A 13420-nucleotide genomic window follows, 5' to 3' on the forward strand; every position below is an offset into this window, starting at 1 on the left:
ATTTGTTCTCAGAAGACATAAAAGGGCTATGGTAATTTAACCACGAAAGCTGACACAGAGGCCAAGCCTCCACAAACCAGGTATACCTTATCTTTATTGTATCTCTATTATGTTCTTTGTTAGAATAAACAAATAACCTGGGTTCTCTTGATCCAGAAATTGTTATGGTACCAACTGCTGTGTAATAATTGACACTCAAAGGGTATTCTAGCATTTACAACAACCAGACTAACCTGAACCTGACAGGACCGGACTATGCTTATTGAATATGCTTATTCGAACAAACATTTCAGTCGTGTCACCCTGGATCATGCCTTATTTCCCCAGCTCAGTAGGTTATCCAGTTAGGACCAGTTGGATTACATTGTCACGTGATTAGCATGTGTGCGATTGTTATCTTCAAAGAAATGTTAGGCTCAAACCAGTAAAATTAGGGGCATTTCCTTGGAAATAATGAAACAATAATTTAAGGCCCTAATTTTAATTTCTTGCTGTTTTTTGAATGGTGAGAGTGAGTTGCAAAAGTACTTGCTGCTTCATTAATGCTACCTGCGCTTTATTAACACCCAAGCCTGTTTTAAATGTAACATCTCCAAGTTTGCAGATGATACAAAGCTGGGTGGCAGTTTGAGCTGCGAGGAGGATGCTATCAGGCTGCAGGGTGACTTGGATAGGTTGGGTGAGTGGGCAGATGCATGGCATATGCAGTATTATGTGGATAAATGTGAGTTTATCCGCTTTGGTGGCAAGAACAAAAAGGCAGATTATTATCTGAATGGTAGGCGCAAAATGCTGGAGTAACTCAGTGGGACAGGCAGCATCTTTGGAGAGAAGGAATGGGTGATGTTTCGGGTCGATTCCCTTCTTCAGAATGGTGTCAGGTTAGGAAAAGGAGAGGTGCAATGAGACCTGGGTGTACATCAGTCACTGAAAGTCAGCATGCAGGTTACAGCAGGCAGAGAAGAAAGCTAATGGCATGTTCGCCTTCATAGTGAGAGGACTTGAGTATAGGAGCAAGGAAGTCCTACTGCAGTTGTACAGCGCCCTGGTGAGATCGCACCTAGAATATTGTGTGTCGCTTTGGTCTTCTAATTTGAGGAAGGACATTCTTGCTATTGAGAGAGTGCAGCGTAGGTTCACCAGGTTAATTCCTGGGATGGCGGGACTGACATATGACGAAAGAATGGAACGACTGGGCTTATATTCACTGGAATTTAGGATAAGAGGGGATCTTACAGAAACATATACAATTTGAAGGGATTGGACAGGCTAGATGCAGGAAAATTGTTCCTGAAGTTGGGGGAGTCCAGAACCAGGGGTCACAGTTTAAGAATAAGGGGTAGGCCATTTAGGACTGAGCTGAGTAAAAACTTTTTCACCCAAAGAGTTGTGAATCTGTGAAATTCTCTGCCACAGAAGGTAATGGAGGCTAATTCACTGGATGTTTTCAAGAGAGAGTTGGATATAGCTCTTGGGGCTAACAGAATCACAGGATATGGGAAGAAAACAGGAACAGGGTACTGATTTTGGATAATCAGCCATGATCATATTGAATGGCAGTGCGGGCTCAAAGGGCTGAACGGCCTACTCCTGCACCTATTTTCCATGTTTCTATGTTTTTGTTCTACCAGCCCATGTAGAGCAGGGAAGAAGTGATGCAATTTTATGAGATCTTCAAGATACCCACCCACCCACCCAGCCACCCAGCCACCCAGCCACCCACCCACCCAGCCACCCACCCACCCACCCAGCCACCCAGCCACCCAGCCACCCAGCCACCCAGCCACCCACCCACCCAGCCACCCAGCCACCCAGCCACCCAGCCACCCAGCCACCCAGCCACCCAGCCACCCAGCCACCCAGCCACCCACCCACCCAGCCACCCAGCCACCCAGCCACCCAGCCACCCAGCCACCCAGCCACCCACCCACCCAGCCACCCAGCCACCCACCCACCCAGCCACCCAGCCACCCAGCCACCCAGCCACCCAGCCACCCAGCCACCCACCCACCCAGCCACCCAGCCACCCAGCCACCCACCCACACAGCCACCCAGCCACCCAGCCACCCAGCCACCCAGCCACCCAGCCACCCAGCCACCCAGCAGGCAGGGTGGTTGTCTTGTATTTCCTCGGGGCAATGGAAAGAAAAGCAGGGTAGAGGGTAAACAATTGAATACTAAAACATATAATGATAATGTAGTAATGAAAAGAGAATGGAACTAAACTAACTCTTTCATTCAGCCAGCAAATGCACGGTTGAAATCATTTGATTCAGCAGTACCTTTAATTCAGCATTTTCTGACCTATATGAATGTAATAGGGCACATCAGCTTGTATTGACCTATATATGGAATACTCTAGATTGTTTCATCATATAAATACACACGTTCAATTATCTTTTACGTGGAATAGCCTGACCTGTATTACCCAGTACTGAATAATATTCTCCCACATCTATTATCACCTCAAAGAACACATTCTATCTGCTATCCTATGAGTAACATGGTCAAACCAGTGTTGTTATATGTAGCACACCAAACTATGTTATCACTGCAAATGCTACTCTGAATTCATGTTATGGGGACAGAATTAGGCCATTCAGCCCATCAAGTCTACTCCATCATTCAATCATGGCTGATCTATCTAACCCTCTCACCCCCATTCTTCTCCCTGCTCCCCAGACACCCGTACTAATCAAGAATCTATCAATCTCCACCTTAAAAATATCCATTGACTTGGCTTCTACAGCATTCCGTGGTGAGGAATTTCACAGATTCACCTCCCTCTGAAGAAAGAAGTTCCTCCCCATCTCCTTTCTAAAGGGATGACCTTTTATTCTGAGGCTTTGGCCTCTGGTCCTAGACTCTCCCACTAGTGGAAACATCCTCTCCACATCCACTCTATCCAGGCCTTTCACTATTCGGTAAGTTTCAATGAAGACTCCCCTCATCCTTCTAAACTCCATTTTGTATTATCTAATTATCATCTAATTATTATCTATTTTTTAAATTTATTTTGACATATACTACAGTATTATATATCACAGTATTTTATGTACTGAAGAGAGACAGAAGTATATAAAATAATGAGATGTGTGGATAGGGTAGACAAACCTTTTCCCCCAAGATGGAAATATCCACCACTAGAGGGCATAGCTTTAAGGTGAGAGGGGGAAAGTTTAATGGAGATGTGCAGGATATGTTTTTTTACACAGACAGTGGTGGGGGCCGGGAACACGTTGCCAGGGGTGGTGGTAGCAGATACGATAATGTAATTGAAGAGACTTTTAGATAGACACATGGAAGCGCAGGTAGTAGAGAGATATGGATCATGTACATAGAGGGAGATGATATCAGTTTAACGTGGTATCATGTTCGGTGCAAACATAAGATGAGTTTCTGATGGCACAGGGCCTGTACTCGCTGGAGTTTAGAAAGATGAGGTGGGGACCAGAGGCCATAGGCTCAGAGCAAAAGGATGTAACTTTAGAAAGGAGACGAGGAGGAATTTCCTTAGTCAGAGGGTGATGAATCTGTGGAATTCTTTGGCATAGAACACTGTGGAAGTCAAATCAACTGATATTTTTAAGGTGGAGATTGATTAGTGCTGGTGTCGGGGGTTATGCGAAGAAGGCAGGAGAATGGGGTTGAGAGGGAAAGATAGATGGGCCATGATTGAATGGTGGAGTAGGTTGATGGGCCGAATGGCCTAATTCTTCTCCTACAATTTATGAATTTATGAAGAAACATTGTGGGCCAAAGGGCCCATTCCCGTGCTGTTATGTTCTATGTTCTATACTTGCAGCTTGTCCTCTGGATCCAAGTTGAATTCCATTCCTCCAGTTTTAGCAGATTTCTTATCCCATTTAAAAATGTGTAGAGGTTAGATGAAAGATGTCAGAGCATTTGTGTAACAGTGCCTTCAGTATAGAGTTATTTACCAATTGCCGTGTCGAATAGCTTGACGATGTCACTGTAAATACATTTTCTTACCTGTTTCATATAACCAAACAAACATCATGTTTTATTTTCTGAAGGATCATCGGTTCAATGATGAAATTGACAAGCTGACAGGTTATAAGACGAAGTCCATTCTGTGCATGCCGATTCAGAACTGCGATGGGGAAATTATCGGTGTGGCTCAAGCCATCAACAAAAATCCTGCTGGAGTACCATTCACTGAAGATGATGAAAAAGTAAGAGATCCACACTCGTGTTGACATTCCACATTGATAACAAGTTTCTATAATGTAGATTATCGCACTTAAATTTGTTCTGTGGGGCATCCAAAATGCTAATATAATTTCACTAGTAGTGAATATTCTATATTGTTCTGCTGCAAATATAACGTACTGTGTTTTGCAAAGTTTATTTCACTACTAGTGTCCTTTGATATGTAGAATAGTTCTGGTAGCATTGCCAATTACAGTGACTGGGTTATGAATGACCTAACTTATGGAAATCCACGCAAATTCACACAAATTTCCGCTCACATTTTGGAAGCATTTTTCAAGCAAGTAATAATAATAGTGAAATGCTTATGGTTCATTAATTATTGGATACTATATATATTACATAAGTTTAATTTTTGGGTAGTGTTAGGGTGATTATTCAATGAAATAAAAGATTTAGAGCCAGTGTATGTAGAGCGATATGATATGGGTTACAATAAAAAACAAACATATCTAATTTACGGTTATTTAAGTTAAACTTTCATTCTGGATTCAATGTGACTGTGATGTAAGGTCTGGAAATTAGGATGATATTCAGATACTTGGGCCTCACGTTCCCTTGCAGTTTCTACAGTGCTTGCAGTAGATGGAGCCACCTCTCCTTCCAAAGTGAGTTATATCCCAGACATACTAATATTCTGCTGTAGATGCATGACAACAAAATTAAATGGTACCCAAGATAGCAGGTGTTGGAAATTATATGCAAGGCCGTGATTTCACACAAAATGGTAGTTATGTCAGTGAACGGGATCTGATATGATGAGTGGAGGAGAGGTGTGAGAGAGAGACACACTTGTGCCTTCTAATTTCTATTGTGCATAGTTCTGAAGTTTCATTTATTGAAGAGGTGTTTCATTTATTCCAGAATTGTTTAAATCAGACACGGTTGCATTTATGATTTATTTGCATTAAAGATCACATTATTGATTTAGTCTGACCTCGTTGAGCTGATGATCTGAAGACAATGCTTAAGCAAAATGAGCCTAGATCTTAGTCTGATATTCCCAATGCTCATGATTGCTCATTCCTTCCAACCATTGCATTCCATTCTGAAATCCCTTTGAGTAGATGTTTTACTTTTTTACATGTTGATAATGTTTTGCATATAATTTGGTTTCGAATGCACCCAAATAGAACTAAGCCACTTACATTCAATTTTCTTTTGTTAGTTCATTTACATAAATTCATGTTGCGGATTTAGGGACGTTTAGGGGGCACACTGGTGGTAGTGTCACAACATTATAGACCTATTGAATTACTAGCATACATATACAAATCAGGAGCAAGAGGAACGCACCTGGCACCTCACAACAGCTCTGCCTTTAAATTAATTTATGGCTGTTCTGAATGTAACTTGAACTCCACATTCACGTCTGCTTGCAATGACCTTTCATCCCTCTACTTATTAAGGATCTTTCTGATGCTGTTTCATAAATATCCAATACAAGCTTCCAACACACTTGGTGGAAAAAAGCTCCAAAGACTCATGATCTGTTGAAAGAGCATTTTGCCTTATCTCGGCTATAAGGGATGGGAGACATTCATAAACCATTTTGGCTACCTCGTCAGATTGGTAAGACACAATCTCCGATGTACAAAACCATTCCGACTAAGCCGAATCAACCTCTGCCTATCTAAATGTCTGTATATGTTATCCCTCAGAATCTTCGCCAGTCATCGTGCTCCTTTTCCTCCGTACATTCATATTCTATCCCTGAGTCCCCAGTGGCTTTTTTATCTCTCCTCTTTACCCTCCCCCTGCCCCCACCATCCGTATCCCTCCCTCCAGCTTTACATTTCACTCCTCCTCTTGCGATCTGACATTTTGTTTCCTTTTCACCTCTAGCCTTTGTCACTTAATCCACCCATCTGCCAATCAAACCCCCGCACCCCCCCATTTATATCCGATTAACACCTGCCAGGCTTTGTCACCATCCCCACCTCTATTCCAACTTTCTCCCCTTTCTCCAATCAGTCTGAAGAGGAAACCCTGCTTGAAACACTCTCTCACAGATGCTGAATGACTCGCTGACTTCCTCCAGCATTTGGTATTTTGATCAAGATTCTGGCATCTGCACTTCACCATCTAACTACCATCCAGTGTCACTTACTCGTAGTGCGAGCAAGCAATTGGAACATATTATGCATAGCAACATTATGGGGCATCTGAAGAGATTCTCACTTCTCTGTTTCAGACTGCACGGATTTAGGAGAGGGCGATCTTGTGAAACTCAGCTAGATGGACTGGTTAATGACCTAGCCCAAGTTTTGGATGCAAAGGGTCAAGTCGACCTCTGCATTATGGATTTTAGTAAAGCTTTTGATGAGGTGCCCCGCAAACGCCTGTTAGCAAAACTTGACCATCTTGGCATCCAAGGTCCTATCAAGAAATGGATCGAAAACTTTCTAACCAAATAACACCAGAAGGTATTAGTCGACGGTCAATCTTCATCCAGGTGTCCAGTGTCTTCAGGAGTACCCCAGGGTACTGTCCTTTCTAACCTTCTAACCTGCTCTTTCTAACCTACTTATGCCCGTTGTCTGGGGACCTCTCTACCCTCGCCGGGTCCCCCATCATTCTTAGCGCCCCCACCCCTGCAGGGACTCCGGCCTTTCTCGCTCTCTGATGGCTCTGTCAGTCCCCTCACTCTCCGGCCCTCCTCACTCTCCGAAGGTCCCCTTCCTCTCGGCGGTTTCTCGGGGTTCCCTCTTCATTCTCGGCGATGTGGGACCCCTTGATGCCGGTGGCTCGGGGCTGAGTTTGGAGTCTGCGGGTCTCGGTCCGCAGTGGGCAAGCCGGGCCTGCTGGAGGGCTCACCCCCACTCGCTGGGATGCTCCCGGCCTGTGGCTCACCAGGTTTACCTGGTAAAAGCCAGGAAACTCACGCAGCTGATGACCGCTGGCAATGGTCATGGTGAAGAAAGTACTTTGCCAGAACATGCAAAGGATTCTTCGAATACATGTGTCTCTGCAGGGTCCTTATGTGGAGAGCCACCACCTGAGTGTGGATACACACCACTGACCAACCGCCCTCCCCAATTATGAGATTCAAGACCCCAGCCCAGATCCAGTGTTTCCCATCGCCCCAGAAGAAGTGCACTAAGCTCCTCTGCATCCTGGCAACAAAAACAGAGGGTGGGACCAAAGCGACGAACTGGTACCACAACATGGAAGTCACCAGTTGATTTATGACCTGTGTTGCGTCTGCAGGAAAGTTCTCTGACCAGTCCCAACCAGTGCCCTAGCTGGGCAATGATGTTTGCCACTCCATTGGCCAGGTCTCATCAGTGGAGCTTGTGTGGACCCCTGAGTAGAGGAGGTGTGTGGTCCACCTTCCAGGGACCCAGCAAGAGCCCATAACATCCCAGATTAACCTAGATTCAGCCGAGAAAACCTACTGGCATCCTCTGCAGGACTGCTGGGTGAGGAGCATGTGATCAGCATAGGCCGAGGGGATCATTTCGACACCTGGCCCATACAAAGCCAGACCCGTCAATCTCCTTCTCCAAAGACAGGAAGAGCTCTATGCAGATGGAATATAGTTGGCTGGATATGGGGCATCCCTGACGCACTCCTCTCCCAAATCAAAGGGGTGCCCTGAATGACCTATTCACTTCCATCGGGCATTCTGCTTGTACAAACACTGGAACTGGGCCACAAAATGCAGCCCAAGTTCGAAGGTATGCAGAGTTCCAAAAAGATCCACCCTGTCGAATGCCTTCTGATTGAGGGAGAAAAGACAACTGACAGACCAGCTCTGTGGTATCACAAAATGCTGGAGTAACTCAACAGGTGTGGCAGCATCTCTAGAGAGAAGGAATGAGTGATGTTTCGGGTCGAGACCCTCCTTCAGCTCTGTGGGACTGGTGAACAAGGTCCCGGACAAGATGGATGCCGGCCTGGGACTGTGAAGGACTAGTTAGGGTGGATCATGTGAGGCAGCATGGAACCCGTACAATTGGCCATTGCCCTGACAAAGAACCTGTAATCTGTGCAGAAGAGGGAGACCGGGTGCCAGTTTTGCAAACAGCAGTGATCTCCCTTCTTAGACAGTAGGACTATGACTCCTTCTCTTTAACGTCATCCATACTTTTCCCTTGTTGATCCAGTCAGCGTTAGCATTACAAATCATTACCTGGCATTATCAAACTGCTGTGGTGAGAAACTTTGTGATTGGAATCTCTGGGATACTTTGACTGACCACATGCTATGGTTTTGGGGTCAGACTGATAGAAACCGAGAGAAGTTGTCAGGTACTGGGGATTCTGTTTGGCGGGTGAAATTCTTATCTGTATCAATATAGCTTTTGTACATTTTGATCCAGTGGGCTGCTCTTCCCTGTTGTTATGTCCTAACTTCACCCGAGGAGGGATTGCTCTGCAGTAGTTGGATGTCTTGTCACCTCCTTGAACTCAATAAACTATTTAAGTGATGAAGTTACAATCTTATTCTTTTCTTCTCCATTATCTGGCTCCAAGATCCTCCAAGATCTGTCTTGCTGCTGGTGCGGTTCATAATCTTGTGCAATGCAATATTATGCATTACAACCAACTTCAGGATTTCCAATGGAATTAAAAGCTGTGCATATTGATGGCCAAAAGTCCCAATCTTTTTACGTTAGTTGCTGGGACATGACAATTCGAACAAATTGGCATAATAATAGGAGATATTTAAATATCTGAAGTATGGTGCAATGTATCATGCACTAAGTAGCTGAAGGAAATGCTGTGAAGGTATATTAAGATGAAGTTAGAGAAAGCATGAGACAGAAAGATATGGAAGGATATGCTGACATGGAAGCTTGTGTGAAACATCAGTATTGGCATGGACAATTTGGAACAAATCGATTTTTTCTGTGCAGTATTTTATTCTATCATATCCTAAGCAGATAAAAAGAGGTAAAGTAGGCATCTGAGATTTTTTTGGTTATTAGATGTTTTGTGAGTACATGAGGCAATAAGTAAAATTTCAACAATCCTTTGGATCAACTTGCTGACTTATTGAAGGGTTACCATGACACTGTTAAAGTTTACTAAATACATTTCATTATGATGTTTGAAAATGACTCAGAGTCATTCACACCTTTTATATTAAAAGGAATTTGTTTGGCTGTCCTCTTCAGTAATGCCATATTGCAGACTAGTTTTGTAATGGGGTCCCTCATATAGCATTAGACAATAGACAATAGGTGCAGGAGGAGGCCGTTCAGCCCTTCGAGCCAGCATCACCATTCAATGCGATCATGGCTGATCATTCACAATCAGTACCCCGTTCCTGCCTTCTCCCCATACCCCCTGACTCCGCTATCTTTAAGAGCTCTATCTAGCTCTCTCTTGAAAGCATCCAGAGAATTGGCCTCCACTGCCTTCTGAGGCAGAGAATTTCACAGATTTACAACTCTCTGACTGAAAAAGTTTTTCCTCATCTCCGTTCTAAATGGCCTACCCCTTATTCTTAAACTGTGGCCCCTGGTTCTGGACTACCCCAACATTGGGAACATGTTTCCTGCCTCTAACGTGTCCAATCCCTTAATAATCTTAAATGTTTCAATAAGATCCCCTCTTATTCTTCTAAATTCCAGTGTATACAAGCCTAGTCGCTCCAGTCTTTCAACATACGACTGTCCTGCCATTCCGGGAATTAACCTAGTGAACCTACGCTGCACGCCCTCAATAGCAAGAATATCCTTCCTCAAATTTGGAGAACAAAACTGCACACAGTACTCTAGGTGCGGTCTCACTAGGGCCTTGTGCAACTGCAGAAGGACCTCTTTGCTCCTATACTCAACTCCTCTTGTTATGAAGGCCAACATTCCATTGACTTTCTTCACTGCCTGCTGTACCTGCATGCTTCCTTCCAGTGACTGATGCACTAGGACACCCAGATCTCGTTGTACATCCCCTTTTCCTAACCTGACACCATTCAGATAATAATCTGCCTACCTATTCTTACCACCAAAGTGGATAACCTCACATTTATCCACATTAAACTGCATCTGCCATGCATCTGCCCACTCACACAACCTGTCCAAGTTACACTGCAACCTCATAGCATCTTCCTCACAGTTCACACTGCCACCCAGCTTTGTGTCATCTGCAAATTTGCTAATGTTACTTTTAATCCCTTCAAGCAAGTCATTAATGTATATTGTAAACAGCTGCGGTCCTAGCACCGAGCCTTGCGGTACCCCACTAGTCACTGCCTACCATTCTGAAAGGGACCCATTTATCCCCACTCTTTGTTTTCTGTCTGCCAACCAATTTTCTATCCATGTCGGTACCCTACCCCCAATACCATGTGCTCTAATTTTGCCCACTAATTTCCTATGTGGGACCTTGTCGAAGGCTTTCTGAAAGTCAAGGTATACCACATCCACTGGCTCTCCCCTGTCCATTTTCCTAGTTACAACCTCAAAAAAATCCAGAAGATTAGTGAGGCATGATTTCCCCTTCGTAAATCCATGCTGACTCAGAACGATCCTGTTACTGCTATCCAAATGCTCTGCAATTTCATCTTTTATAATTGACTCCAGCATCTTCCCCACTTCTTTTCTTGTCTATTTGTTAGTGTTATATGTATGAAATAGTCTATCTTTAGCTGTGTATATGTGGGGGTGTTGGGGGGGTGGTGGGGGGGTGGTGGGGTGGTGGGGGGGGGTGGGGGGGTGGTGGGGGGGTGGGGGAAACCTTTAAAAATCTCTTCCTCAACGGAGATGCGACCCTTTCCGAGTCGTATCTCCGTTTGCGCTGGAAAAAAAACCGCGGGGCCTTCCATCGCCCGCGGGGCCTTCCATCGCCTGGTGCGGCTCGGCCACTGGACTTAACAGTGCCCGGTGCGGCTCGGTCGTGGGGCCTTCCATCGCCCGGCGCGGCTCGGCCGCGGGACCTAACATCGCCCGGCGCGGCTCGGCCGCGGGACTTTACATCGCTGGTGCGGCTCGGCCGCGGGGCCTTCCATCTCCCGGCGCGGCTCGGCCGCGGGACTTTACATCGCTGGTGCGGCTCGGCCGCGGGGCCTTCCATCGCCCGGCGCGGCTCGGCCGCGGGACTTGGCTGCGCACGGTACGGCCGCGGGGCCTTCCATTGCCCGGCTCGGCCGTGGGATGTTTCAGCGCCCGGTGTGGCTCGGCCGCGGGGACTTGGGCGTGGGGAAGAGAGCGGAAGTTTTGTGAGGGGGTGTTTGGAGTCACTGTGATGGGTGTTTGTGTTGGGGTTATGTGTCTTGTGTTTCTTTTCTTGTGTGACTGCTGGTAACGTAATTTTGTTCGGTACCTCGGTACCGAATGACAAATAAAGGCTCTGTATTCTGTATTCTGTACCATCACTGATGTCAGACTAACTTGCTATAATTTCCTGTTTTCTCTCTCCCTGCTTTCTTAAAAAGTGGGATAACATTAGCTACCCTCCAATCCACAAGAACTGATCCTGAATCTGTAGAACATTGGAAAATGATCACCAATGCGTCCACGATTTCTAGAGCCACCTCCTTAAGTACCCTGAAATGCAGACCATCAGGCCCTGGGGATTTATCAGCCTTCAGTCCCATCAGTCTACCCAACACCATTTCCTGCCCAATGCGAATTTCCTTCAGTTCCTCCGTCACCCTAGGATCTCTGGCCACTAGAACATCTGGGCGATTTTTTGTATCTTCCTTAGTGAAGACAGATCCAAAGTACCGGTTCAACTCGTCTGCCATTTCCTTTTTCCCCATAATAAATTCACCTGCTTCTGCCTTCAAGGGACTCACATTTCACATTTGCCTTAACAATTTTTTTTCTCTTCACGTACCTAAAGAAGCTTTTACTGTCCTCCTTTGTTTTATTGGCTAGCTTACCTTCGTACCTCATCTTTTCGCCCCATATTGCCTTTTTAGTTATCTTCTGTTGCTCATTAAAAGTCCCAATCCTCTGGCTTCCTGCTCTTCTTTGCTATGTTATACTTATTCTCTTTTATTTTTATGCTTTCCTTGACTTCCCTTGTCAGCCACTGGTGCCTCTTACTCCCCTTAGAATCTTTTCTCCTCTTTGGGATGAATTGATCCTGTAACCTGCATTATTCCTAGGAATACCTACCATTGCTGTTCCACCGTCTTCCCTGCTTGGGCCTCCTTCCAGTCAAATCTGGCCAGCTTCTGCCTCATGCCTCTATCGAGAGTGTGCTGGCATACTGTATAACCACATGGTATGCCAGCTGCTCAGAAAAGGACAGGAAGGCCCTTCAGAGGGTCATCACGACGGCCCAGAAGATCATCGGCTGCTCACTGCCCTCCCTGGAGCACCTGTTCAGCCTACGCTGCCTCAGTAGAGCAGGCAAAATAATAAAAGATCCATCCCACCCCGGCCACCGTCTGTTTGTTCATCTGCCCTCTGGTCGACGTTTCAGGTCGATCAAATCCCGAACAAATAGACTTAAGAACAGTTTTTACCCCAGGGCCATACGAGAACTGAACACTACCTTTGCACTAGGCAACACCGTTAAAAAATCTTGTACTTAATATAATTGTATTTAATTGTATTTATGTATTTATTTGTTTTTGCATTTATTGCATATATGTTTGTACGCACCGTCAGGATTGGCTATTTTTTAATTTCGTTGTACTCGTTGCAATGACAATAAATGAATATTATTATTATTATTATTATTATTATTATTATTATTATTATTATTATTATTATAATCCACTTTGCTATACTGTAATACTGACACTTCCAATTTTCCCTTCTTCCTCTCAATTAGGAAGATACTAATCATATCATATCATATATATACAGCCGGAAACAGGCCTTTTCGGCCCTCCAAGTCCGTGCCGCCCAGCGATCCCCGTACATTAACACTATCCTACACCCACTAGGGACAATTTTTACATTTACCCAGCCAATTAACCTACATACCTGTACGTTTTTGGAGTGTGGGAGGAAACCGAAGATCTCGGAGAAAACCCACGCAGGTCACGGGGAGAACGTACAAACTCCTTGTCATCAGTGTATTGGGCTGTTATTGTTGACTCGTCTGCTGGGAGCAGTGCTGGTTGTGCAGTCTCACAGCAGCGGGAAGGAAGGACCTCCTATATCTCTCCTTCACGCACTTGGGGTGAAGGAGTCTGTCACTGAAGGAGCTACTCAGTGCAGTGACAGTGTCCTGCATGGGGTGGGAGTCATTGTCCAGCAGCGATGTTAGCTTTGCCATCA

The 13420-nt window shown here is 45.2% G+C and overlaps 1 protein-coding gene across 1 annotated transcript in view; it reads left to right on the plus strand.

Annotated features, from left to right (window-relative positions):
• pde11al (phosphodiesterase 11a, like) overlaps window positions 1-13420 on the plus strand; it is a 211372-nt gene that overhangs the window by 44473 nt on the left and 153479 nt on the right. Inside the window, exon 2 of the mRNA XM_078428263.1 lies at window positions 4038-4196. Coding sequence (XP_078284389.1) covers window positions 4038-4196 — 159 coding nt within the window. The remainder of the gene's footprint in view (window positions 1-4037; window positions 4197-13420) is intronic.

The sequence above is a fragment of the Rhinoraja longicauda genome, chromosome 2 (genome assembly GCF_053455715.1).
Source record: "Rhinoraja longicauda isolate Sanriku21f chromosome 2, sRhiLon1.1, whole genome shotgun sequence".
Taxonomy (NCBI): Eukaryota; Metazoa; Chordata; class Chondrichthyes; order Rajiformes; family Arhynchobatidae; genus Rhinoraja; species Rhinoraja longicauda.